This window comes from Esox lucius, chromosome 12 (assembly GCF_011004845.1).
Source record: "Esox lucius isolate fEsoLuc1 chromosome 12, fEsoLuc1.pri, whole genome shotgun sequence".
In the NCBI taxonomy this organism is placed as follows: domain Eukaryota; kingdom Metazoa; phylum Chordata; class Actinopteri; order Esociformes; family Esocidae; genus Esox; species Esox lucius.
Window position 1 is genome coordinate 18,780,592 of NC_047580.1, and position 25,187 is coordinate 18,805,778.

At 41.2% G+C, this 25,187-nt stretch overlaps 1 protein-coding gene across 2 annotated transcripts in view; it reads left to right on the top strand.

Annotated features, from left to right (window-relative positions):
* plxna3 (plexin A3) overlaps positions 1 to 25,187 on the top strand; it is a 132,580-nt gene that overhangs the window by 72,511 nt on the left and 34,882 nt on the right. For both annotated transcript variants that reach the window (XM_020051967.2, XM_034295976.1), the window contains 4 exons: positions 3,339 to 3,462; positions 10,916 to 11,072; positions 11,728 to 11,827; positions 16,873 to 16,987. In XM_020051967.2, coding sequence (XP_019907526.1) covers positions 3,339 to 3,462; positions 10,916 to 11,072; positions 11,728 to 11,827; positions 16,873 to 16,987 — 496 coding nt within the window. The remainder of the gene's footprint in view (positions 1 to 3,338; positions 3,463 to 10,915; positions 11,073 to 11,727; positions 11,828 to 16,872; positions 16,988 to 25,187) is intronic.

The following is a 25,187-nucleotide window of genomic DNA, read 5'->3' on the forward strand; positions in this document are numbered from 1 at the left end:
TCTCACTTCTGGACTACTGAATTTGTTGGTAGGACTTCCGGCAAAGGTCTCCCATGTCTTCCCGTTGCTCCGCTCACCACACTGGCTTCCAGCTGAAGCTTGCATCTGGTGCTTGTCTACAGAACAGCAAGGGGAGCTTCTTCCTACTTTCAGGCAATGCTCAAAACCTATATTGCTTCTGTGGCTATTTCTGGGCTCTAAGACGTCCTAACCCTAAGGGAGGGCAGCTCCCAATCTGCCCAGTTAAAACTCTTCTCTTTTTTGGCACCCTAGTGGTGTAACCAGCTTTCCCTTGAGGGTATAATAGCAGAGCCTCTGCCGGTTTTCAGAAAACATACGAAACCCCAGCTTATCAAAGAGTACCTAAAATATTTACACACTACTATACAAAATAATACAGAAAAACAACACGATCCACAGTGGGGGTCTCCAAACAACACAAGAGTAAAATGATACAAAAACATAATTATATTTAGCTTTTAATGTAATATGAAACAGCTGCAATATTAACTGTTTGACAATCCAACCTTTTACAGAACATCATTACACATACTGATCATTTAGTCCCATGTACTTGAGAGGTTTTTCAGATTAGCTTGGTTGAAGGTTGTTGTAAAAAGGACAGTAAAATAAGCCTGCGATAAGTGACTGTCCTATCAATATGGCTTCATCCCCTCTGCAGACTTGATTGTCTCTTGTGTCATCTTTGTCACTAATCAAAGTCAAATAGATAATTAACCCAGACCCGTAGTTAAGGCCCACACCTTCCCCATATCAATTAATGTGCTCAATTCAATTCTGTGTCCCAGCGTTTCCCAGTTAACCCACTCCATTTAAATTACAAAATTACATTATTATTATTAATAGATGATTTACACGTGTTATGGACGTTTTTTATTTTTAATTTCCTCTGTCAGATTAATCATTACGACCCTGTGAAACTGTACCTTTAAAGTCAGAATGAACAGAGAGGTCTAAGCATAATGTGGTACATGTCATCGTGCAAATGTGGCCGTGGCTTAGTTTGACTTTGAGTCCACTGAATGAGGGCAGGGTAATAGAATATGAGAAACCTGAAGTGGTGAATTGGGCATGTAACGAAGGAGCCAGTCTGCCAAAAGGAATGACTCAATTTATCAGCTCAACTATACTGGGCACATTATGTTACAAAAAAAAAGGTGTTCTCAAGTTATAATGAAGTAATGCACTCACCGTGTGGCTTTCTCTTAGGGTTAATGCGAGCCCCCAATCTCCCGTTTCTCACCTTCATCTTTCTAGTGCCTTTAGCACCACTAGATTCGGTTCTGACAGTTTATAGCCCCATTTCACTTGATCATATATTACGGAGGACTCCTTTACCTGTTAATTGAAAATGTGTTGAGTCCATTTTGTCCTCACATAGGACAGTGGAAGAACCTCACTAATGCAGGTCGCTGATCCTGTGGCTTTCTCATTGCGTCATGGTAAGGCTTAAAGGGAGACAGACAGACAAGCAGACAGGCTGATGGTTCACCATCAAATCACATATCTGCCATTCGATTAGGAAAAGGTCTGAACTGTAATTGAATGAAATCTCATTTCTGTAAACTGAAGGAGAAGAAATGTCAAAGCAACAGTAGAATCCCAGTGATATAAATTGTTGTTGGCTGGCAAGACACACCACAGTTCCAGTTACTGTACAGAGAGCAGTCATATGTGGTAGTTGTCCCTGCATTTTTAATTAAGTCTACCCCTGTTCTCTCCCCAGACATATGGCTTTAATTAGAAGTAAACAAATCATTAATGGTGTGTTGTGTCTTGGGTGAAAAACTGCCATGGTCTTGCAGCTTCTTAATTCTTTAAGATGTTCCACAAAAAGAAAATAACGTAACTTTCCTACTGGAGAAGATTTAATTGTGAGATGCGTAAGTTGAATGGACATTTTCAAATGACAATATGGGCTTTACTGGTCCTTTTTACTGTCTAAGAGTTTATAAACAGTCAATAACCTGCATCAGAGGCGTCAGTCCTGTACAGTCCTGACAGTAGATTTCTGCTACACCATGGAATGTTCAGTATTCTTTCCGGGACAGATGTAAACGTTGAGGATTCCTGTGTCATCATGATGTTTAAAATGGATGAAAAGGTAGCAAGATGTTTTCTTTCTGCTAAATATCTCTGTCTTTAGACACAGTGTATCTTTACAGACCAAGGACATGCACATTCATTAGTGTTTCGAAACTATCTTCAGGGATGTTTTTATGACAGCATAGTTTTGTGATGAGTCGACTTCATCACAGCTTTTTGCAACCATTCCTGTCCTATTCCATAAATGGTATTTCTTGTTGCGTCTCTATTCATTTCAATAGCAGAAAGCTGATTGATATTTCTTAACTGAAATCCCTGTAACAACACTTTCAGAATGTTAATAATAACTATAACCAACAGTGTCATTACTAGTTATTACCGCCATCCCTTAAAATGATTGTCAGTCAATCCCAATTAATACATTTAAGTTTGGGCTACCAGTGCCACTACATTTTATCTGTCTGTTTAGAGCCCTGGTTCCAATGTGAGATGATAATCTAATCCTGCCCAGTAACATTCAGGGGCATATTGGAGTTGTTACAGAGGATTGTGGTTGTTGGTGAATAAGCATGGGTTTTTATTGGTGATAATGCTTTGCCACTTTTAGTGCAGCCACACAGCTTAAATGTGAATTTTTTACTTCACTTACAGTAGCACTACATCTAACAAATGTGCTGCTGTTGTAACTGTTTTGATATCTGGTTGCTCATTAGAATCTGTTTGGAGAAAAAGAGAGCATTCTCTTCCATGGCGGAAACTGACAGGCTTAAAATAAACCTGCCACTAAAGAGAGAATGCCTGCAATGCAGCATTAACCTGATCGTATTTTTGTCACAAACAGGTGCTAGGATTGCTATTGTTTTGGCTTGAGTAGGGATTTATAAAACAGTTGTTTGCACCCATCAAGACCAATGGGTCAATTATCTGAATATAAAGTACGTTATTGCATTGCAACAGCATCAACCTGAAAATTTTGGCGGCAGATATATATTTGGTGGTTTGTTACAATGGCCTGCTTGGCTCGGAATATGAATACTTTATTTTTTTTCATGAAATTTACTAAAGGTGTGTTCATGATTGAGAATATCCGTGACCTCTGTCATTTATTGTACTTGAGACGTAGTCCTCAGTTTATGAGTTGGACCCAGTCTCCCAGCACTCTGTTGTCTGGTAGTTATGTACTGCATTGAGCTGAGTGTCGTTGTAGTAGTAGTACAACATGTAATGTTGTGTTTCTTTTTAACCCCTGACCTGATTGTGTTTCCCCCCAGGTGTTCGAGACAGGAAGCTTGTGAGAAGTGGGCAGAGCCACAGCATTTTAACACGGAGCTCGACCTGTGTGTGGACGTTAGTGTCACACCTAACAACATGTCTGTGACCTCTTCTTCGACTCAGGTAATAACAGGCTGTAAAAACAAAGACCTAACACTGTTCACAATATGGAGGAACATGGCGCTAGTCACTTTTCACAACATTGAGAAACATGACACTTGTCACTGTTCACAGCATAGAAAAACTTTACACTAGTCACTGTTCAAAGCATAGAGAAATATGACACTAGTCACTGTTCACAACATAGAGAAACATGACACTAGTCACTGTTCAAAGCATAGAGAAATATGACACTAGTCACTGTTCACAACATAGAGAAACATGACAATAGTCACTGTTCACAACATAGAGAAATATGGCATAGAGAAACATGACACTAGACACTGTTTACAACATAGAGAAACTTGACACTAGTTCACAACATAGAGAAACATGACACTAGTCACTGTTCCCAACATAGAAAAAACATGACACTAGTCACTGTTCACAACATAGGGAAACATGACACTAGACACTGTTTACAGCATAGAGAAACATGACACTAGTCACTGTTCACAACATAGAGAAACATGACACAAGTCACTGTTCACATCATAGAAAAACTTGACACTAGTCACTGTTCACAACATAGAGAAACATGACACTAGTCACTGTTCACAACATAGAGAAACATGACACTAGTCACTGTTCACAACATAGAGAAACATGGCATAGAGAAACATGACACTAGACACTGTTTACAACATAGAGAAACTTGACACTAGTTCACAACATAGAGAAACATGACACTAGTTCACAACATAGAGAAACATGACACTAGTCACTGTTTACAACATTTGAGAAACATGACACTAGTCACTTTTCACAACATAGAGAAACATGACACTAATCACTGTTCAAAGCATAGAGAAACATGACACTAGTCACTGTTCACAACATAGAGAAACATGACACTAGTCACTGTTCACAACATAGAGAAACATGACACTTGTCACTGTTCACAGCATAGAAAAACTTTACACTAGTCACTGTTCAAAGCATAGAGAAATATGACACTAGTCACTGTTCACAACATAGAGAAACATGACACTAGTCACTGTTCACAACATAGAGAAACATGACACTAATCACTGTTCAAAGCATAGAGAAACATGACACTAGTCACTGTTCACAACATAGGGAAACATGACACTAGTCACTGTTCACAACATAGAGAAACATGACACTAGTCACTGTTCACAACATAGAGAAACATGACACAAGTCACTGTTCACATCATAGAGAAATATGACACTAGTCCCTGTTCACAACATAGAGAAACATGACACTTGTCACTGTTCACAGCATAGAAAAACTTGACACTAGTCACTGTTCAAAGCATAGAGAAACATGACACTAGACTCTGTTTACAGCATAGAGAAACATGACACTAGTCACTGTTCACAACATAGAGAAACATGACACAAGTCACTGTTCACATCATAGAGAAATATGACACTAGTCACTGTTCACAACATATAGAAACATGACACTAGTCACTGTTCACAACATAGAGAAACATGACACTAGTCACTGTTCACAACATAGAGAAACATGACACTTGTCACTGTTCACAGCATAGAAAAACTTGACACTAGTCACTGTTCAAAGCATAGAGAAACATGACACTTGTCACTGTTCACAGCATAGAAACCCTTGACACTAGTCACTGTTCACAACATAGAGAAATATGACACTAGTCACTGTTCACAACATAGAGAAACATGACACTAGTCACTGTTCACAACTTAGAGAAACATGGCATAGAGAAACATGACACTAGACACTGTTTACAACATAGAGAAACTTGACACTAGTTCACAACATAGAGAAACATGACACTAGTCACTGTTCCCAACATAGAGAAACATGACACTAGTCACTGTTCACAACATAGGGAAACATGACACTAGTCACTGTTCACAACATAGAGAAACATGACACTAGTCACTGTTCACAACATAGAGAAACATGACACTAGTCACTGTTCACAACATAGAGAAACATGACACAAGTCACTGTTCACAGCATAGAGAAATATGACACTAGTCACTGTTCACAACATAGAGAAACATGACACTAGTCACTGTTCACAACATAGAGAAACATGACACTAGTCACTGTTCACAGCATAGAGAAACATGGCATAGAGAAACATGACACTAGACACTGTTTACAACATAGAGAAACTTGACACTAGTTCACAACATAGAGAAACATGACACTAGTTCACAACATAGAGAAACATGACACTAGTCACTGTTCACAACATTTGAGAAACTTGACACTAGTCACTTTTCACAACATAGAGAAACATGACACTAATCACTGTTCAAAGCATAGAGAAACATGACACTAGTCACTGTTCACAACATAGGGAAACATGACACTAGTCACTGTTCACAACATAGAGAAACATGACACTAGTCACTGTTCACAACATAGAGAAACATGACACTTGTCACTGTTCACAGCATAGAAAAACTTTACACTAGTCACTGTTCAAAGCATAGAGAAATATGACACTAGTCACTGTTCACAACATAGAGAAACATGACACTAGTCACTGTTCACAACATAGAGAAACATGGCATAGAGAAACATGACACTAGACACTGTTTACAACATAGAGAAACTTGACACTAGTTCACAACATAGAGAAACATGACACTAGTTCACAACATAGAGAAACATGACCCTAGTCACTGTTTACAACATTTGAGAAACATGACACTAGTCACTTTTCACAACATAGAGAAACATGACACTAATCACTGTTCAAAGCATAGAGAAACATGACACTAGACACTGTTTACAACATAGAGAAACTTGACACTAGTTCACAACATAGAGAAACATGACACTAGTTCACAACATAGAGAAACATGACACTAGTCACTGTTTACAACATTTGAGAAACATGACACTAGTCACTGTTCACAACATAGAGAAACATGACACTAGTCACTGTTCACAACATAGAGAAACATGACACTAATCACTGTTCAAAGCATAGAGAAACATGACACTAGTCACTGTTCACAACATAGGGAAACATGACACTAGTCACTGTTCACAACATAGAGAAACATGACACTAGTCACTGTTCACAACATAGAGAAACATGACACAAGTCACTGTTCACATCATAGAGAAATATGACACTAGTCCCTGTTCACAACATAGAGAAACATGACACTTGTCACTGTTCACAGCATAGAAAAACTTGACACTAGTCACTGTTCAAAGCATAGAGAAACATGACACTAGACTCTGTTTACAGCATAGAGAAACATGACACTAGTCACTGTTCACAACATAGAGAAACATGACACAAGTCACTGTTCACATCATAGAGAAATATGACACTAGTCACTGTTCACAACATATAGAAACATGACACTAGTCACTGTTCACAACATAGAGAAACATGACACTAGTCACTGTTCACAACATAGAGAAACATGACACTTGTCACTGTTCACAGCATAGAAAAACTTGACACTAGTCACTGTTCAAAGCATAGAGAAACATGACACTTGTCACTGTTCACAGCATAGAAAACCTTGACACTAGTCACTGTTCAAAGCATAGAGAAATATGACACTAGTCACTGTTCACAACATAGAGAAACATGACACTAGTCACTGTTCACAACATAGAGAAACATGGCATAGAGAAACATGACACTAGACACTGTTTACAACATAGAGAAACTTGACACTAGTTCACAACATAGAGAAACATGACAATAGTCACTGTTCCCAACATAGAGAAACATGACACTTGTCACTGTTAACAACATAGAGAAACATGACACTAGACACTGTTTACAGCATAGAGAAACATGACACTAGTCACTGTTCACAACATAGAGAAACATGACACAAGTCACTGTTCACAGCATAGAGAAATATGACACTAGTCACTGTTCACAACATAGAGAAACATGACACTAGTCACTGTTCACAACATAGAGAAACATGACACTAGTCACTGTTCACAGCATAGAGAAATATGACACTAGTCACTGTTCACAACATAGAGAAACATGACACTTGTCACTGTTCACAACATAGAGAAACATGACACTAGTCACTGTTCACAGCATAGAAAAACTTGACACTAGTCACTGTTCACAACATAGAGAAACATGACACAAGTCACTGTTCACAACATAGAAAAACTTGACACTAGTCACTGTTCAAAGCATAGAGAAACATGACACTAGTCACTGTTCACAACATAGAGAAACATGGCATAGAGAAACATGACACTAGACACTGTTTACAACATAGAGAAACTTGACACTAGTTCACAACATAGAGAAACATGACACTAGTTCACAACATAGAGAAACATGACACTAGTCACTGTTCACAACATTTGAGAAACATGACACTAGTCACTTTTCACAACATAGAGAAACATGACACTAATCACTGTTCAAAGCATAGAGAAACATGACACTAGTCACTGTTCACAACATAGAGAAACATGACACTAGTCACTGTTTACAACATTTGAGAAACATGACACTAGTCACTGTTCACAACATAGAGAAACATGACACTAGTCACTGTTCACAACATAGAGAAACATGACACTAATCACTGTTCAAAGCATAGAGAAACATGACACTAGTCACTGTTCACAACATAGGGAAACATGACACTAGTCACTGTTCACAACATAGAGATACATGACACTAGTCACTGTTCACAACATAGAGAAACATGACACAAGTCACTGTTCACATCATAGAGAAATATGACACTAGTCCCTGTTCACAACATAGAGAAACATGACACTTGTCACTGTTCACAGCATAGAAAAACTTGACACTAGTCACTGTTCAAAGCATAGAGAAACATGACACTAGACTCTGTTTACAGCATAGAGAAACATGACACTAGTCACTGTTCACAACATAGAGAAACATGACACAAGTCACTGTTCACATCATAGAGAAATATGACACTAGTCACTGTTCACAACATATAGAAACATGACACTAGTCACTGTTCACAACATAGAGAAACATGACACTAGTCACTGTTCACAACATAGAGAAACATGACACTTGTCACTGTTCACAGCATAGAAAAACTTGACACTAGTCACTGTTCAAAGCATAGAGAAACATGACACTTGTCACTGTTCACAGCATAGAAAACCTTGACACTAGTCACTGTTCAAAGCATAGAGAAATATGACACTAGTCACTGTTCACAACATAGAGAAACATGACACTAGTCACTGTTCACAACATAGAGAAACATGGCATAGAGAAACATGACACTAGACACTGTTTACAACATAGAGAAACTTGACACTAGTTCACAACATAGAGAAACATGACAATAGTCACTGTTCCCAACATAGAGAAACATGACACTTGTCACTGTTAACAACATAGAGAAACATGACACTAGACACTGTTTACAGCATAGAGAAACATGACACTAGTCACTGTTCACAACATAGAGAAACATGACACAAGTCACTGTTCACAGCATAGAGAAATATGACACTAGTCACTGTTCACAACATAGAGAAACATGACACTAGTCACTGTTCACAACATAGAGAAACATGACACTAGTCACTGTTCACAGCATAGAGAAATATGACACTAGTCACTGTTCACAACATAGAGAAACATGACACTTGTCACTGTTCACAACATAGAGAAACATGACACTAGTCACTGTTCACAGCATAGAAAAACTTGACACTAGTCACTGTTCACAACATAGAGAAACATGACACAAGTCACTGTTCACAACATAGAAAAACTTGACACTAGTCACTGTTCAAAGCATAGAGAAACATGACACTAGTCACTGTTCACAACATAGAGAAACATGGCATAGAGAAACATGACACTAGACACTGTTTACAACATAGAGAAACTTGACACTAGTTCACAACATAGAGAAACATGACACTAGTTCACAACATAGAGAAACATGACACTAGTCACTGTTCACAACATTTGAGAAACATGACACTAGTCACTTTTCACAACATAGAGAAACATGACACTAATCACTGTTCACATCATAGAGAAATATGACACTAGTCCCTGTTCACAACATAGAGAAACATGACACTAGTCACTGTTCACAACATAGAGAAACATGACACTTGTCACTGTTCACAGCATAGAAAAACTTGACACTAGTCACTGTTCAAAGCATAGAGAAATATGGCACTTGTCACTGTTCACAACATAGAAAAACTTGACACTAGTCACTGTTCAAAGCATAGAGAAATATGACACTAGTCACTGTTCACAACATAGAGAAACATGACACTAGTCACTGTTCACAACTTAGAGAAACATGGCATAGAGAAACATGACACTAGACACTGTTTACAACATAGAGAAACTTGACACTAGTTCACAACATAGAGAAACATGACACTAGTCACTGTTCCCAACATAGAGAAACATGACACTAGTCACTGTTCACAACATAGGGAAACATGACACTAGTCACTGTTCACAACATAGAGAAACATGACACTAGTCACTGTTCACAACATAGAGAAACATGACACTAGTCACTGTTCACAACATAGAGAAACATGACACTTGTCACTGTTCACAGCATAGAAGAACTTGACACTAGACACTGTTTACAGCAAAGAGAAACATGACACTAGTCACTGTTCACAACATAGAGAAACATGGCATAGAGTAACATGACACTAGACACTGTTTACAACATAGAGAAACATGACACTAGTTCACAACATAGAGAAACATGACACCTGACAGTGTCCACAACATGGAGAAACATGACTTTGTTTACAACATAGAAAACATTACACGTTTCTCACTCAAAGCATGTGGAATTACCAAAAATGAGTTGCTGTACTAAGATGTTCTGGTATTAATCTGATCACATATAGGCAAGGAACCAGATAGCTCACAGGATGTATAAATCTGAAGTAACTTAGCATAATTTCCACTCTCTACAGGGAGAGGAAACCTAGTGCCATGGCACTCAAAGCAAAAACTAGAGCAAACCTGCTGATTTTTGTCATCGATTAAATTTCTTTCTGTTCCCAAAAGTAAAATATGTTGTGAGCAGAGTGGAATTCGTTTGGTAGACTTCACAATTTTAAATAATTCCATTGTTCAGAAGGAGGGCAAGTCGAATTGAGTTATTGCAAACATGCACTTCAAAGAGTAGGCGTTTCCTAACAGACACACGTTAGAATCAACCAGTATTGCCTAATATGATCCTGCCCACCGACTTTCCTAGTTTCTGCCTATTCGGCTTCACTAGCCTTCCACTGGAAATGACAGCTTGTGGGCGATCTCGGTTGACTTACATAAATATTGGTTCTGACTTTTACTGGGATCCAAGGAAATCAGAGACAACCACCTCTCACCTGTATAATTCTCCACCACTTCCACCCCACACCCCTGCTATTATCTCACTCGCCCCTCTCCTCCCTCCAGCTGAGTGTGAAAGTGGTCAACGTGCCCAGCCTGTCAGCCGGGGTGATGTGTGTGTTTGAGGAGTTGACAGAGAGCCCAGGGGAGGTGCTGGCCAAGGGACAGGTGCTGTGTATGTCTCCGTCCCTCAGAGATGTGCCCTCCCTCACACAGGGATACGGTAAGTCTTCTATCAGATCCCACTTTTCATCTGTAGTTACTTCAACAATCAGAAGAACATTTTCCAACACTAGTAATCCAGGTGACTTTGAATGGAAACTCACTGTCCTGGCACCCACACTGCGTGTTATACGAAAAAGTGGTCTCTTTTTTTTTATTTTTTTATATTAATATCACTATTTTTTTTATGGCTAGTTCTCATCTAAACCTTTTCATCTACCTCAGTAAGTTGTGTCGTATCTGCTGTAATGTGTCTGCCGTCATGTGGACATGGTGGAAACAGAACTAAACGCTCTTATGGGTTGGAAACCTGAAAAGAGTAGCCCATGTTTTGTTCCATTAATAGTGATTATTAAAAGTCCACTGGAAATGTTTTGCCAATTATCTGGAAGTCAGGCCTGCAGGTGTAATTGGACAATCAGAGATAGTCAAATAAAAGAGTACATCTGTTTGCAGGCTTCCTGTTTTGGACCATAAGTGCACTTCTTTTGGTAATGGAAATTGCAGATAAAAGGCAGGAGCAATCAGAAATGTTTTATCAACATCCACATTATTGAATTTGCCTAGAAAAAAGACAGTAATTTAACTGGGGTATAAGACCTTGGATATATGGATACGTTTTTCTTGAGCATTAGATTTACCGTGGGTCTTTCCAGGTGACAAGCGATTGGTCAAGCTCTCCCTGAAGTCCAAGGAGACAGGGCACAAATTCATCACCACTGACTTCATCTTCTACAACTGCAGTGTGCTACAGTCGTAAGTATCCAAGATACCAAAAAAACCTTATCATAATATGACTGTCTTGTTGTCGCAGGAATAATCCTGCAAAGCAGGAAGTGCAAATTTGTAGTGTCTTCCAGATCAAAAAAGTATTCTGAAGGTGGTTATTTCCTTTTTAAAATGTCAGATTTAATTTTCCCTAACAAAAATCTAACAACCTCTATAACCTCATTATAATCCTTGATAACAACTAACATTTCCTGTATCAACAGGATCATTATAATGTCTTAGAAAACTGACTCAAATTAAGATTTAGCATCTGTATGATCGTACATCTAGCTCTCATCTCAAGGATAAGACGGAGAAGTGTTCAGTGTCTTAACATTGATTGTTTCAGTGTTTGATTTCCACAGTGCTGTGAAGCAACGTCAGGCTAAAAGACAGACTCGACAAGAAACAGCTGGCCTCTTTTTGTAATGTGGATGTAGTCATTCTTGTCTCCTTGTCAAGTTGTCTTCATGATGCTATACAATTTTAATGTTATGAAATCACATATTGCCTGATGAGTTTCGAAAACACAAAGACACATAATTACACTGACATAGTCAATGAGAAATGGCAATCATGTACAGTACACGCAAATCGATGTGCCTCTGCTGCCTTTTGGTCCACCTTCCTTGTCCCTGTTATCCATCATATGACCAAAGGACAAGAGTCTAGATAACATCCTGGACTGACTGGCCAGATGCTGCTCGCTAATATGATTTGAGATGGTCCTGGTTTGGAGCAACAGCCTTACATAGAGTACAGGCAGTCAGGCAGACACACATGGAGTACGGACAGTCAGGCAGCTTCACACAGAGTACTGACAGTCAGGCAGCCTCAAGTGGAGTACTAGCAGTCAGGCAGCTTCACATGGAGTACGGACAGTCAGGCAGCCTCACATGGAGTACAGACATTGAGTCAGCCTCACATGGAGTACTGACATTGAGGCAGCCTCACATGGAGTACTGACATTCAGGCAGCCTCACATGGAGTACAGACAGTCAGGCAACCTCACATGGAGTACTGACAGTCAGGCAGCCTCACATGGAGTACGGACAGTCAGGCAGCCTCACATGGAGTACTGGCAGTCAGACAGCCTCACATGGAGTACAGGCATTCAGAACAATGAAATTGTGCATCCTTCCTAGGACCAGTTCGAGCCCCACGTTCAGAGACTCTCACTGGCCACAGCCTCAGTGGAGTGATGAGCTCCACGCCTTACGTCCTATCTTTCTTCTGCTCTGTTTGTGGAGCAGCAACGTTTTACTAGCATATGTCCGCATTTGCACTTCAGTTGCCCAGATTCTGGGTCAGTAGTGTGGGTGTCAATGTTATTTTCTCACACACAGTGTCGTACAGAAATATGTTAATATTGCTATTGTTTTTAAATTAACATGTTGCCTCACAGTTTATGGTAACAAGTTAGCATGCATTTTGCTAAAATGTATCTGCGGTCTGGCAAGCTCAGTCTATCACATTCAAACGCGCTTACAATTATTTGTTTGCAACTACATTAAGGTGCTTTTATATCCAAAAATAAATTGCCTTGCCGGCTGGCAGAATACATACACAACAATCAATTCTCTAGGAAGCAGGGCAACATAATCCATGCTGGGCTCGCCAGTTGCCATGGCAACCTGGGCAGAGGCCTACCTTGCCAGAGCGGTCTGCCTGGAGCCTATGCCAGATTTCCTGTTTTCACAAAAACCCTGTGGGAACATTTAGCCCTTGAATTGTTTCCCCCTCTGGTGTTGCTGGTGGAAAGCGCTCACTCACCCCAGTTAGGTTGGTTCCCATTTTCTTCTCCCACAATTCTTTAGTCACCCTGCTGTAAGAGCTCCATGCCTTGCATCCTCTGGGATAATGACCACCTGTGAAAAGGAAGGACACTAGCGATGAAGCTAGGCTCTGACTGATTATACACTTTCACCAAATCTCCCCCTGGCATTTTAGGCATTTCAGCACAAAAGCTGCTTTTTGTAACCCTGGAAGGTGAGACATTATGAAATCTCTAGGCTACCTTTTAAGACTCTCCTTTCTCCCCAGCAATACCTCTCAGTTCCCCCTTTCTTGTCTCCATTATTTACCTGTCAATCATATTTTCCACAGGCGTTCATATATCAACCAGACCCCCTTGTATATTTGGAATAAATCCAGTCAGACCTACACATTTTGGCACTCAGAAACTAGCCCCAAATAGCCAATGTTATCACCAGTTTCTAAATACACCAGTCCAAAAGGCTACTTCTACGCAATGCTGTTAGAAATTAAACTCACTTTATCAGTGTGTCAAGTTTTGCCGGTGCTGTGTTTCTCAGGCTTCACTGAAATTAGACCAAAGTGAATTGATGGAGTTTTTACCCCTGACGCAGCATATTGCATATTTCAGTCAAGACATGCTGATCTGCACACAGTATCTACAGCAGATTCCCTACCTCCGCAGTGGAAGGTTGCACTGCATTAGCCTGCAGCCAGTGGCACTCAAAGCCCTCATATTATAGCCAGCATTTTCATTCCCTTTACCAGAGTTAGGGCTGCTGAGGTTTACTATATGTCTGAAGCAGGCGTTGTAAATCTGTATGAATACACGGACTCAAGCGCTCTATTACCATGGTCAACCCACCAGACTGAAAATGTTTTGGTATTATACATCCAGGTGTACTATATGAAATGTAGCTTGCCTGCAAAATGCTTTCCGATATCCCTGCATACCAACAGGGAGGCAGCAGCTCAGCATTTTACTGTCAGCCTAGAGATTATACAGTGTAGTGTAGCTTAGGATCCAGTGTGAGCAGACTGCTGAGTACCCTCCAAAGGGGATTTGAGCCGTGCCTCCAGAGGAAGAATATGATTAGTATGGGACAAAGTGTATATTCCTCTCCTCATACAGACATTTTGTGCTCAGAATGCAATAGGCTTCAGAGCATAGGGGTGGAGGGAAACACAAACAGGGTCAGAATGAGAGCAGAACAGCAAAGGTGGAAGGAAAAAAAAAATTGGTCTATAACCTTGGTTCTGTGAAGGAGGGAGCGAGATTCAACACTAATGGGTTAGCGTTCAAACACACGAATTCACTGGAGAACATTATACCATCACACCTTGAACAAGACCAGGTGAGAGGACAAGTGCTCTGGTCTCTCAGCGAGAAAAACACAACTCTACATACCCAGGGGTGCAACTCCATTTGGTGAATACCCCGCAAAATAGATCTGCACACAGGAGAGTTGACCGGGAAGATGTGACCGTGAAAACAGAATACAATGTGTAGAAGGACAGATTCAATAGCCGTCTGCTGAAAAATGCCACCACCTTTATGTTATCGGTCTGAGCTAGTGATGTGCAATTTGTGAACGATTTGGCCTTTTTGAAATACTTTTTTTGCTCACTTTAGAGTCATGACTCATTTCTCTTGTGACTCATTCAATTTTGTTGTTTATTCAAGTGGCTGGCAACAAAGTTCTACCACAATATTAGCAGGATAATCTGTCCTCCAGCTCAGTTCACAGAGAAAAATAGATCAAGGCAAGTAGCATCATGAAGAAATGTTTAGAAAGAACAATTTATTAATTATTTTGAGCGACTGTCAATTGTATTTTCAGTTGAATACTTTTTAGTCAATGGGCTGCAGGCAGAGTTCTACAAGATGAATCTCAGTGTAACGATTAACAACTGTCTCTGATGCACCGGGAAAAATAGATTGAGTTACCGGCACCATTTGATAAGAAAATGTTTATAACTGATAATTGGACTTAGATGCAGAAATCCTATGTATTGATTATTAAATGATATGATAGATACAGCTTAGTAGAACCAACATACAAACCTGAGAACTTATTGAGTCACTCGCCCACAAGGCACTCAACCCTGCAGGGAGTCATGTGTGCTGAAACCCTTGTGTGATAAGACTCTGCCCATGGGGGGCCCTGTAGTACTAGTTTGGGGTCTCTACTAGGTCAGTAATTGGCGCCATAGACATCAGTCCCAGGGAAACAGGCAGGCATCTCTGTGGGGAAGGAGGACACCAACTCTCCTGAATGAGGCACAATAAAGTTGCAGCGGAGAGACAGACTGCATTTTGCTACCTTCTTGATGGGGGGAGAAGGAACATACATCTAAACCAAGAAACTGAAATGGGCCAGCAGGGAACCTTCATGGATTAGTTTATCCAGTCAGTCAGGCTACATCAGGATAACTAACAAGATAGGGGAGACACAGCCCCTGGCAAAGTTGTTATGCCTGCCACTGTGCTGTTTTCCCAAGCCTTTGCAGGGCATACTGCCAGATGAGGTTGTGAAAAACCCTTCCCACGTCCTGATAGACACTTTGTCCAGCCCCAAATGAATCGCCAAGCAATTCTTGATGGAGGCTATTTTCAACAAGAGAACTCGTAGACAGGTCAATTTTTTTTTTGCCAAAACAGTGCCACAAAGGCTTTATTTGCAACCTTCTCTGTGACCACAAGTTAGCCGAGGTAAGCAGATTAGAGACTCATTTTGTATGTTTCTGAATAAATTATGAAACAAACAAAGCTTAGCACAAAGTGCTCTTAGGAAAACTTATTTTGGTAGTTTTCCTAAGAACAAACTCAGTGAAATTATGCTTGTCGTCTCACCAACTGTATGATGTTTTTCATTAAAGTTTGAGTCTTAACCCTAGTGTCGTACCGAGTGCCCAACCAAAAGGGAACAACCTGAGTTTCTGTTCTGTCTTTTCCAATGCATTGAGAGTCATGCTGTACTGGTTACCGTTGATGGTTCGACTGTTAACCACAGGTGTGTCATGCTTCTTGGATGCGTTTTCTACATTTTGATTGCAGCTGGAACAGCTTTAAGGGCCCGTAAATCATTTTCTTTCGACTGAAAGGCAGCTGGATGACGATGCTGGCCCAGCCCAGCGGGGTTGTCGGCTGCATAGAGCTTTGTGACGTGTTGATCAGGAGCTCTGCAGGCTGCCCCTCTCATCCACACAGACGGAAGTTCTCTTTTGATGAAGTCAGTCTGTTTCATCTCATTGTTCCCCCTCCCCCTCCTCCCCAGGTGCACCTCCTGTGTGAGCAGCCCCTTCCCATGCAACTGGTGTAAATACCGTCACATCTGCACCAACAACCTGGCTGAGTGCTCCTTCCAGGAGGGACGCGTAAGCAGCGTGGAGGTAAGAGTTCACACTGGCCACACAGACATTAATGAATGGTCATCTCACAGCAGGCTGAGCACAGGATGAGGCTTCCGGGGTGACGGCGAGGGTGTCCTTGGAGCTGCCTGTCTGGTTTTATTATTCACTTGACCTCAGTGCTGTGGTCGTTAACAGCCTGTTGAAAATCCACCCCAGTCACAGCCCTGTGAACCTGTGGCTGGTTGAGCCCATAATCTAACACACTGCTCCCAGTGTTGCGCGTGTGATCCACACAGTCTGAACATTCACTCAAACTGTGTCACGTAGTCTGCACTGTTAGGGAACTAGCGTAAATTCCCGTTACGTCTTAAACATATCTTTCTTTGTCCTATTAAATTTAGTTTCAAATAGTTTCAAATGAGAATTAAGTTTAAAATATTTATACAGGCGTTTCAAGATGCGTGGTAGTATTATTCCCTCACAAATATTTATGCAGGAAATGGGAGCATGAGCTGACTGGTGAACCAGAAAAAAATGTCACTAGCTTCCTGGTTAAGAATATGCAAATGGGGTGGTACAACAATTCTATGACAAAATATTAGGCTGCACAACCTGGAGTGATATTTTAATAAATCTCTTTAAGAAAACTATATAGTTTTCCCTATAAATATTGCATGTCCCTATAAATATTGCTAATGCCCATTGCTAACCCTAATCACTAAATAGCTAGCTGGTGAACTAAATTGTCTTTAGCTTTTGCAGTAGCTACTGTCATGCAAACCACCAGTTATATACTACCAGTTGTGTATATACATTTTTTTGCAATAAGTTGGATAAGTTAATAAGTTGGATATCCTCCCAACTATAACTCCAATATTACAACTACAAGTCCACATTTCACCCAAGTATTTTGATCAGAGCAATTTATTTACACAATCAATCCGTACTTCTCTGGCTTGGTCAAATAGAATTTTGTAAAAATACAAATAGATCTATATTCAAAATGTATACATATGTGTCTATGTATAATGAGTATGTATATCTTGTTTACTCTTATCACCAAAACAACAACCTATAACAAGAAATCTTATAAATTCTTCAGGATATTAGGTTGAGCAGTAAAGAGGATTTATTTAGGTCCAGTGTACGCTGTAGATTATTATCTTATCTATTTCCACTACCTTTAAACTTCATGTTGTACTCCAAGTTGATTTGTTTAGTTAAGAACACCAGTGCTGCCTGTGACATTTCTATTTGAGAGCCGTGTTTGGTACAATGTGTAGTTAATTCATGTTATGTATAAAACCTTAATTTGTCTATAAATGCTCATTTTCCTATGCCCCTATGAGCGCCAAGCCATCAAACTTGGCCTAATGATGGCTTAGTGACAGAGTGTCACAAAAGGCTGGATCTCGTAATGGCTTTGCATCAATCTTTACCCCCTCTTTCTTTCTCAGTATCTCAGAACACATTGATTACACACTTCACTGGGCATCAGACCAGTTGAGAAGTCCAGGGTATAAGTGAAGGGCATTGAGACTTTGACTCAACCCTGTAACTTTGCTGCAGTGGTTGTTTTAACCAAGTGATGTCAAACAGTAGAAAGAGATGCACCTTAACAACCTTCATATGACTGGATTGCAGACAGGGCCGACAAGCCATCTGTTGTTGTTGTCCTCCTGCAGAATTCTCACCAACTTGTAAACATCCTTGTTCTGTTGATTGATGACACATGATGATAGACTAACAAACATTTAGTTGAACAGAACGAGGCAAATTGCCTTCATTATTATAGAATTACAATGAATAATGAATGGGAATATGGGAAAGATGAAAAGTCATTTGACAGACATTGGAGACTAATACAAGCATCATATAAGAAGAGCTCCCTTAATTAACAACGACCTTACTTTACAAGAGGAACCATCTCTGTTCAGAATAAGACTCGGGAGTGACTAGGGGTAGGAGAGAGAAGGGAAATTAAGAGAAAAGAGGAGCAGCCTCCCTTTGTATCACGGGGGTGGAAACACGCACCCTTCGGCTTCTGGCACATTTTAATTTTACACTTAACTGAACATCAAAGAGATGCCTTATCTAGGCTTATCAGACAGAGGCAGCCAGCAGCGGAGCGGGCAAGGATGTGCCAACCCGCCCGTCACTACCTCCCCCAGCCTCCTTGCCCCCGGCACAACCATTGACAATCTCCTTATCTCCCCTGAAAAAAAGGAATTACTCAGCGAAAAAGAGTGACTCATGCACTGTTGATACTGGAGGGGGAATATGGTGGAGAAGCCGGCCAGTATCGTATCCTCTTCCTCTGCACCCACGGGGAAAGAAAGAGAGGGTGATTTGCAAACCCGCACACGTGTCACAGGAGGGTTTGAAAGCCAGGCTTAGACTGGTATGTTGTGAATAAACAACCTGACTGTCATTTTCTGTAAAGTTAAGCCAGGGCGGGGGCGGAGGAAATCAATGTTGACCGGGGCCAGCTGCCAGAGTGGGGTTTCTCTACTTAGCACAGGGGTCTATTATTCAACTGACAGTAATTCTGTCCAGTGATCAATGTGTCCAGGTTTTAAGCTTGAGATTGTGTGTATGTGTGTCTCCAGGTTTTAAGCTTGAGATTGTGTGTATGTGTGTCTACAGGTTTTAAGATTGAGATTGTGTCTGTGTGTGTGTCCAGGTTTTACTGACCTGCTGGGCACACTTTTTAGTTTTTACTTCTACTATTTTGAGGACGGATTCAGGGTTAGGATTAGGTTTAGGGTAATGTTCAGGGTTAGGGAACACTATTTTAAATGAGACTATCATTTTGGGTCCCCACATGGTTAGGAAGTTGACGTGTGTGTGTGCGTGCGTACGTGCGTATGTGCCTGTGTGCATGTCTTTCTGTCAGTCTCTAGGAGCCTGTGTCTGTATATGTGATTGTGTTCAGTTGAGCGTGTCTGATCTGCAGCCCTGTCCTCCAGTGTGCTACCAAGGCTGTGTTGGCCCTGGATTGGAGAGGTGCTTCATAGATACAACAGGGGCTCTCAGACAGACAGACTGACGGAGGCAGGGCTGAGGTAGGAGATGCACTGCTCAGCTCTGAACAGGTTTCTGCCCCGAAGTCTCTCCAAGGACACGCCTGCCAGCCAGGCCTTACTGTATAATCAGCAGCACAGTGGCCCTCTCCAGCCCAGGAGTGTGCAGAGAGAGATAGGACTCCATCAGAACAACAGCTGAGCTCTGTCCAAACTCACTGTCCTCCACAAAGCCGTACGGCTCCCAGGACAGAAGAAATGAAAACAGAAACCCTTCGGCTCCCGTGTTGACGAGAAGTCACATTTACTCTTTCCCTTCAACATGTTCATGCACTGTGTCATGTGCTGTCTTTAGTTAAGGTAGCTGTTGACATTGGATATGAGGCGCCTTATTACCGGTCCTCCACCAGGTTCATTAGTGAGGTAAACAGGATCCTTTTAGGGAGGAACGGCAGTAAACTGAAGATGGAATATTTGGAACCTGTTAAACCTGATATGGGTTCAGAAAGTGCTGTAGAATTAAAGCAACTAAGAGTACTTTTTTATTTACCTTTATTTAGCGACTGTAGACAAATCGCTGAGAACTTTTTTTCTCAGTAACTATATGTATACAGTACACATGATAAAGCAATACATTCTTATAGTATGTGATAGAAGTGCAATTCATAATTCAATGAAATCCAGTAGCACTCAAAACATTTCATAAAGCAAACAAATACATAACCATACATCACAAGTAGGCACATTTTTCTTCAAGCAAAACCTCCAGTAGTACTCTAAATTAATTAAAGGGCACAAGGCATTCAAGCCTGAGCTCATTTTGTAGCTTATTCCACTTCTGTGGGGTAAGAAAAGTGCAGGCGGTTTTACGTAGTTCAGATGCTATCCATGGCATATTAAGTGTGTTCCCGTACTATAATTAATAGTTTTAACTTTGATAAGTGATGTGGAATTTTCTGCAAGAGCGCTTTCTAATTAAATAAAAAAACAATGCTTCTCCCATCTTTCATAAAGAGGCCTATTCCACCTTTAGATACAATAAGTCCTGAAATTGTGACCACTGATATATTAAGGGGCACAGTGAGAGACATCATCTAATTATTTGAGTGTACAGTAGATGCTGCTGCTTGCATATAGACTATATCCCATAATCCAAAAAGGACATGAAAGTGTCTTTGACTCTGTCTTTTCTACTTTCAAAAGACAGACAGGCTCTATTTATGTAAAGTGATCCGATGTGGATTGAAATGTTCTTTACAAAATCAAAAACGTGTTATCAAGCCAAATCACAAGTTATTTGCAGACAGTTTAGAGTTTAGAAATTGGTTTGAGACGAAGGTTGTTTTTAACGAAATGAATTGGTCGGTTAAAACTGAGGGATAGTAGAGTTGTTCACAATGCTCTTTTATACTCAGCATCAGCTCCTCAATGGGGAGGATCAGAGTACAAATCGATTTTCTGAGGGGAACTAGCCTGCCAGACATTCAGCCACGGAGACTATAGACACAAATGCAGATAGATTCTTTGCTGCCTGCTCTGTCCCATATTTTCCTGTACATTAATCATTACACTAAAGTTAATTACACCACGCAGATCTTTAACCTTATAGGGAGCACCTCGCCAGCTCAGGGGAAGCATCTCGCTGAGTCTCCTAATACTTAGCGAGAGCTCAAAGACACATTTTCATATTGGCCTTTCCCAGAGGGCCCCTGAGATCAAACAGCACGCTGCTTGGCTCTCCAAAACAACCCTCTGTTCCCCTCAGCGCTGTGTCTCAGTGGGACATCCTTTTATTAACGAGAGACTACCAGTAATTAATTGTGGGATGAGTGACAGAGGAGCCATTAGCCCGGCAGGAAGCATGGCAGTGGTCCTGGCACTCAGCGGTGGGGACGGCCACAGAGGATCAGGGCCTCAGCAAGACAGGAAGTGACACTGTGTGCATCTGTCACCAGCAGCCCATTACCGACCCCCCCCCCCCCTTTCACCACAGAAACCAGAGTGGCTCATAACTCACTGTGTAACCAGAGGCCACTGTACAGCCTTGCCGGACCCCACAGAGTCACAGTGAAGCCAAGCCCAACCACCCCCCCCCCCCCGTCTTCTCAGGCCAAACAAGAGTGATAAGCTATCTTGTTTATACATTATAAAACACTTGGCGCGCTAAACATCAAGATTGATTCCCTGCATGGTACAGTTATTGTTAATGGCCTTTATGTGAGTCCTTTCTGTGTCTTTGAATCCTCTTTTGTCATCAGTGCTCAATTTGGAAATGAAATCAGGAAGTGCCCGAACAAAATGTGAACATGAGAGGTGTGTAACCCGGCTGGCTCTGAGGTACCAGCATCGTCCTTTTTATAATAATTAAGTATTGCATGCTTTCATCATGGTGGAGGTCACAGTGTATCTTGGACGTCCGACGTCAATCTTTTGTAACTACGTGACTCATCTAGGTTCTGTTTTTTACAGAAACCTTTGATCCTGTGTGGCAAAATCATTAGAGGCCTATTCCTGAATTAGAATTCTTAATGATTTCATTTTCTTCTGATAAGACAGGCAGTTAGCCTGATTCTAGTACTTGGCAAATGTATTTAGTTTTATCAGGAGCACCCTCTCCCCAGGTATGAGGAAATAAGTAAAGTGTGTCGCAGGACCAACACAGGCACACACTAACTTCCGGAGAAGACGGCGTTCATCTCATGTATGGATCTGTGAAAGATACAGGAGCACACACTTCTCTCTCTCCACTTCAGTGGCTTCGCGTTGGTCTCAAGGCTACAATGTTGTCTAAAACAACCCTGGGCTGGGCTATTCTGAATAGCTTATCTGGGGCTGTTTTTTAAGAGGAGAATTAATAAGGAGGCAACTCAAGTTATCTCTGGCCGCTAAAAGGTGAACATAATTTTTCAAGCAACGGGAAGTACCGGATACTGGTCAACAGGTTCCAGTTAAGGAGCCATGTCAAAGTAAGAACTCTGTCATCAAGGACGTTCTCCTTGGCAGCTATGATATCAAGACCGCTTTTATGCTTGCATTCCTATTAGTTAGTAAATATTAATTTCTACATTGCTAGGTTGTAGATGACGCTGGAGTCCAGAAGAGCAAATTCCATCCATTTATTTCCCAGGTTGAGGGTTGAAGGTGCTAATTAGAGTTTGATTAGGAAGAATGAAGAGCCTGCCGTGTAGCTACCGTTTAATTGGAACAGTTCTCAGTGGATTTTGATTATTTTTTTGTGTGTGTGTGTAGGGAGTCCATTCCAAAGTTCACAGCAGACTGAGGCTATACATTGGACGAATAAGAGAGCAGGCATGGGAAAGATCAGTGACTAAGCAACGATGCAGGAGTTGTATGGAAACAGCAACAGCCGCTTTTTCCTGTTTCCTTTTTTTTTTTTGCTTTCAGAGAGTGAGCAAGAGGGGGAGGGAGGCGACAAGAGAAAAATGATAGTGCCCTGCCGTCGTCTGGCTTTTAATGTTTCAACAGAGGAAAGTGCTTAGCTGTGTGATAACTGGGAAATGCACAATAAGGTTAATTGAAACACTGTCAACAGGCTGTAAGCTGCCCAGCTTTCTTAATGGGGTGCTAATCAGCATTAGGGATCGGCCCTTCTGGGGGGAGATACAGCTGCCTCAGAGGCTACTACTGTTACAGTGTCGGGCGACCACAGAGGGACTGCTCCTCTGTCACATGGCTTTTTGCATTAGCCTCACAAGTATTCCACGTCTTATAGCATAACCAGCGCGAACGGTTATAGCACCTGTTATAGTATTCATGTCAGTGGAGTGGTCTACTTTAAATGTATTCTCCTGTCAGCCTGTGAAGAGAGTCTGAATTTATCACGACAAAACTCACGTACCTGCCTCAGGCTTTTTGGAATGTCACACAAATGTTTCTGATAAACAAGCCACTTACCCTGTTCTTGTCTCACTCCTAATATGCAGCCGATTAAAGCTTGTTAATGACATTTTGCAAACAGGAATGAAGGGGAAATAGTGGTGGCGTCTTGGGGTTACGCTTGTACTAAATTCCCCTGAAAGGCAGACAGAGGAATTAATTAACGTCTAAACTCCGCTGGGAGAAAGCAGTAAAAATTCCTCTCTCCTTACGCACAAATGCAGCAAAAACAGAGAACACTGTCTAGTGACATTGAGACAGCCTTCAATTATTTCGAATGACCAGAAGAATGATCTATGTTGGATTGCACCCTATCAGACACTGCCCGCCCTCAAGTACATTTACTCCACAAGGAGCAACAGAAAGGTCACAAAGATCCTCATGGACCTCAGCCACCTGAGACGTGAGCTGTTCACGTTGTTGCTATCTAGCAGACAGAGATGGTTCAGGAGCATCATAACAAGGACAGAGAGACGGAGAAAAAAGCTTCTCCCCCCAGGCCATTTGATTGTTAAACTAACAGCCTATCTTCCCCTACGCTCTGATCTGCACAGTAGAGCTGTTTCGTGCACTTGCCATACACACGCTCAATCACACACACACTGGCCATACACACGCTCAATCACACACACACTCGCCATACACACGCTCAATCACACACACACTCGCCATACACACGCTCAATCACACACACACTGGCCATACACACGCTCAATCACACACACACTGGCCATACACACATTCAATCACACACACACTGGCCATACACACATTCAATCACACACACTGGCCATACACACATTCAATCACACACACACTGGCCATACACACATTCAATCACACACACACTCGCCATACACACGCTCAATCATACACACACTGGCCATACACACGCTCAATCACACACACACACTGGCCATACACACGCTCAATCACACACACACTGGCCATACACACGCTCATTCAGTACACACTGCAGTATTGTGTACACTGATCTCAATGCTTTCCATGTATTAAATCCAGGTTTCTTTATCCAGGTGTATTTATAAATATGTAAGCTAGGGTTAGGGTCTCTCGTTTTAAATATTAATTTAATGCGAGATACACAAGCATTTTTCCATACCCATGAAATAATTTGTTATAAGGATGAGCAACTAACTTTGAAATGTGGAATCTTGAAACGCGCACTCTTGCTTTTCTAATTAAATTAGTGGTTACACTTTGCACTTTTTGATGACCATCGATGGATTCTCTACATGGATTCTCGTGTCCTGGAGGGTCGAAACATTGTTTCATTTCTACCTGGTAGTTATTTTGTT